Source organism: Montipora foliosa, chromosome 12 (genome assembly GCF_036669935.1).
Source record: "Montipora foliosa isolate CH-2021 chromosome 12, ASM3666993v2, whole genome shotgun sequence".
In the NCBI taxonomy this organism is placed as follows: Eukaryota; Metazoa; Cnidaria; class Anthozoa; order Scleractinia; family Acroporidae; genus Montipora; species Montipora foliosa.
In genome coordinates this window covers 1,969,405-1,972,479 of record NC_090880.1, presented here as the reverse complement: position 1 = coordinate 1,972,479, position 3,075 = coordinate 1,969,405, and the positions used below count along the sequence as shown (strand labels likewise).

At 39.0% G+C, this 3,075-nt stretch overlaps 1 protein-coding gene across 1 annotated transcript in view; it reads right to left on the bottom strand.

The window, feature by feature from the left end:
- Nucleotides 1-2,223: 2,223 nt before the first annotated feature.
- The window catches only part of LOC137979110 (uncharacterized), a 28,791-nt gene continuing 27,939 nt past the window's right edge, over nucleotides 2,224-3,075 (bottom strand). Inside the window, exons 5-6 of the mRNA XM_068826293.1 lie at nucleotides 2,962-3,075; nucleotides 2,224-2,776 (exon numbers count right to left, since the gene is read on the bottom strand). The exon at nucleotides 2,962-3,075 is cut by the window's right edge and continues 12 nt beyond it. Of these exons, the coding sequence (XP_068682394.1) occupies nucleotides 3,060-3,075 (16 nt within the window). The 3' untranslated portion in view covers nucleotides 2,224-2,776; nucleotides 2,962-3,059. The remainder of the gene's footprint in view (nucleotides 2,777-2,961) is intronic.

Genomic DNA, 3,075 nt, shown 5'->3' with positions numbered 1-3,075 from the left:
TTAAATTAATTTAAATATTTATTCGAAGAAAACCCACTGTTTGTGTGGTCAGCGTATACTTTTGAACACATTGCTGTCGTATAGAATAACGAATTACAGTAAATTTCACTGTCCTTTGGCCGGCTTCCTGTACAATTCTGAGCTAGTTCTTCAAATCGTTTCACATAGGCTTCCTTTTAAAAGCAAGCTGTAATTGACGAGCCGTTGCGATCGAAAAAAGCTGGAAAAGTCAATTTCAAAGTCACAGGTTTCGAACATCTATAACTGAAATCGCTTAATTGTCCAGTTTTCAATGATACCACATTCAATGTTTTGCATAACGCATATATTTTTGGCATAAAGATGGAATTTATAAAAGGAATAATAGGTACGTGTGAAAAGAAACGTGTTTAACATATCACGCATATTTTTGATAAAGTATAAATAGATACGTGTACGTGCCTCGCCTCATAAAGTCAGAAGAGAAGGCAACCAGAATTGTAAGTAGTTTTCTTGTATCCCTTGGCTTTTCTTGTAGTTAGTTGTGTTTTGGAAAACTTTGTAACTTATGTTATTTTCTTTCCTTTGTAGTTTGACAAAAACGTAAAACATAGACTTATTAAACTCAGTACTTGTCCAAAAATCTGTTTCCTCGACGTCTCTTCCGAAGGGATACTCGTATATCCAATTCATTCAAGGTTGTGCCATATACGAAACCGAGTTAAATCTTTTTTTTAAGGAGACAGGTATATTTAACATACGTGCTTTGCAAATTCACTTGAATCCGATAACACGGGTTCAAAAATTTTTATCGGACACTTGATTCAAGTTTTCCTTTCATGTTTGGTACTGTTGTTGAGCTCTATCTGTCTACTTTATCACCATATAAGAATTAAGTCATCATATTTTAATCCCGCAAAGGAAACCGAGAATGCGTTTATTAAAGTCAGAGAGATCGTACTTATCGACTATAGTCTTCCACTCGTTCCTTCCAAGATGCAGGTTTCAAAACATAAGTCATTGTAATCGCTTAACTTTGTAGTCAACAAGTCACGTTCGTCCACAAAATGTATATATGAGTTTGTCTCACCATCCTCCGCCATTTTTGTTTGATGGTAAATCGCGAACGACGGGATCATTGGTAAAAATGAGGACATGTGATTGGCTATCAGTTAACCCTCGTGGGAATACCGGATCTCGCAGGAGATCTAAAAATAACTTAACACGGATTACGATGGGAATAGGGCCAGTATGAGGGATTACTTCTCTTACCTTCATGATCTCTTGTCCAAACTCACCCCTTCTCAGGAGAAGATGGGGGAAGGTTGTGTAGGCGAATAAAAACGAACAAAATTTAACTTAGAGGCTTCACGAATAGCCGCATAAAGGCTTCTCTTTGTTTTCCTTCCAGTTAATACCGTTACTGACCAAGAGTCCATGAGTAGGAGCCTACCTATGTACATATCCTTGAATAAACCTAGCGTGTATCTTTCTATTTTTAGAAATTAACTGACATTTACTGCAATTTACCTTAATTTGTACAATTTGCATACATTGTTTTTGCTATTTTTGTCTTCGTTTGATAATAACTTTATTCGGATCGGTCATTCTAAACAGTGCGTGCAGGACCGAAAAACTTGTGGCGTTCTTGAAAAAAAAGAAAGATACGCGCAAAGGTTGACTCATAGGGCTTGTATGTCAGAGGCAAGCTCATAGTCGCGATTGTGGACTTCTGTATGACGTATTTGATGCGCTTGAATTCCAGGATTTTCTTAAAATCGTAAACAGCAAATAAACTTACTTGGTAGTGAAACAGATGTACTTTGTGTATTATGGACACGGTGGACTACAATGTTTTTAAATCTTGCTAAAGTGATTGGAATAATTAAAAGAAAAGTGTTTGTTGATACCGTGATAAGAATTGTCTCTAAGGGCTTGATCGCACTGGCGCATTTTTATTTTTTATTTTTTGTTTTGCCTAGAAATGGTAAACCGCAAAGCTTGGAGGAGTGCAACCGTTGTGTGCGAACCTAGTGTCGGCAGACTCTACAAAACTTCAAAGGAGCTGGTGTCTTGCTGCCTGGTCGGCCGATATTTTTTGCAAGGAGAAGCCTTTTTTTCCGAAAAATGAAGCTCAAGACATATAATTTTTTGTAGGCTAGTGCTACCCGTCCCAAAGATTGATTTTTGCTTTGACGCTCGAACAGTCAATCACTTCAACGTCTACAAACTAGGCTTGAAAATGGAATGACTCTTTTATTTCAACTGTGATTGTTCTCTACTGAACCAAAATATATCCCATAGCTGTAATGTTTTTGTGCCCGTTATCTGAATCAAAATCACCGGCAAAGTTCCCACATGTGTTGGAATCATCTAGATGCCCTCCGTTACCAAACCCAATTCTGGAATCAGGAGTATAGCAGTCGTTATCGTTGTTTCCAATTATACCGATTCTTGCTCTAGAGTAGCCTACAGAAGCGGCATTGAACCCTTCCCTGTTACAGTTGGCCTGCAAGGACGCCTAAGAACCAATAAGTGTCTTCCATTTGTTGCGGCTCAGTGATGTGGAGCGGTATTTGCCGTCAGCTATCAGTGAATGCAGAGACTGAGCCTGCTTTTTAATGACCAGAAACTTGATTGGCTGACCAGGGATCTTCATACCGAGGCAGATCTTGGAGAAAGACGTGTTCCAGTAGGTCGGTAGCTTGGTCTCTTTAAAGTCAAACCCAGTCTTCCCTCCTGGGAGGTTGTAGGCGTTTTTGTTGCTCCACAAGGCCGAATCATAATGAAAGGTTTTCTGAAATAAAAACAAAAAAACAAAGAATTAGCTGCACGTGCACAACCGCAAAAAAAGCCCTAAGAACGAGGTCGGTATAAGTTGGCAAAGGAGTTGATTGCAGAAGATGTCGAAAATAAATATCTATGCGGTTAGCGAAGAACTCAGTCGATTGTTGAGAAAAACTTAAGCTGTCGGATCGATACCTTTTTGCCGTCAATCTTTATCGCAAGCGTCCATCCTCCACCTCCTCATCCAAAGTTTCCCATGTGACAATAAACAGGAATCTTCTGCGACCCAAACATCAGTGGATACACTTG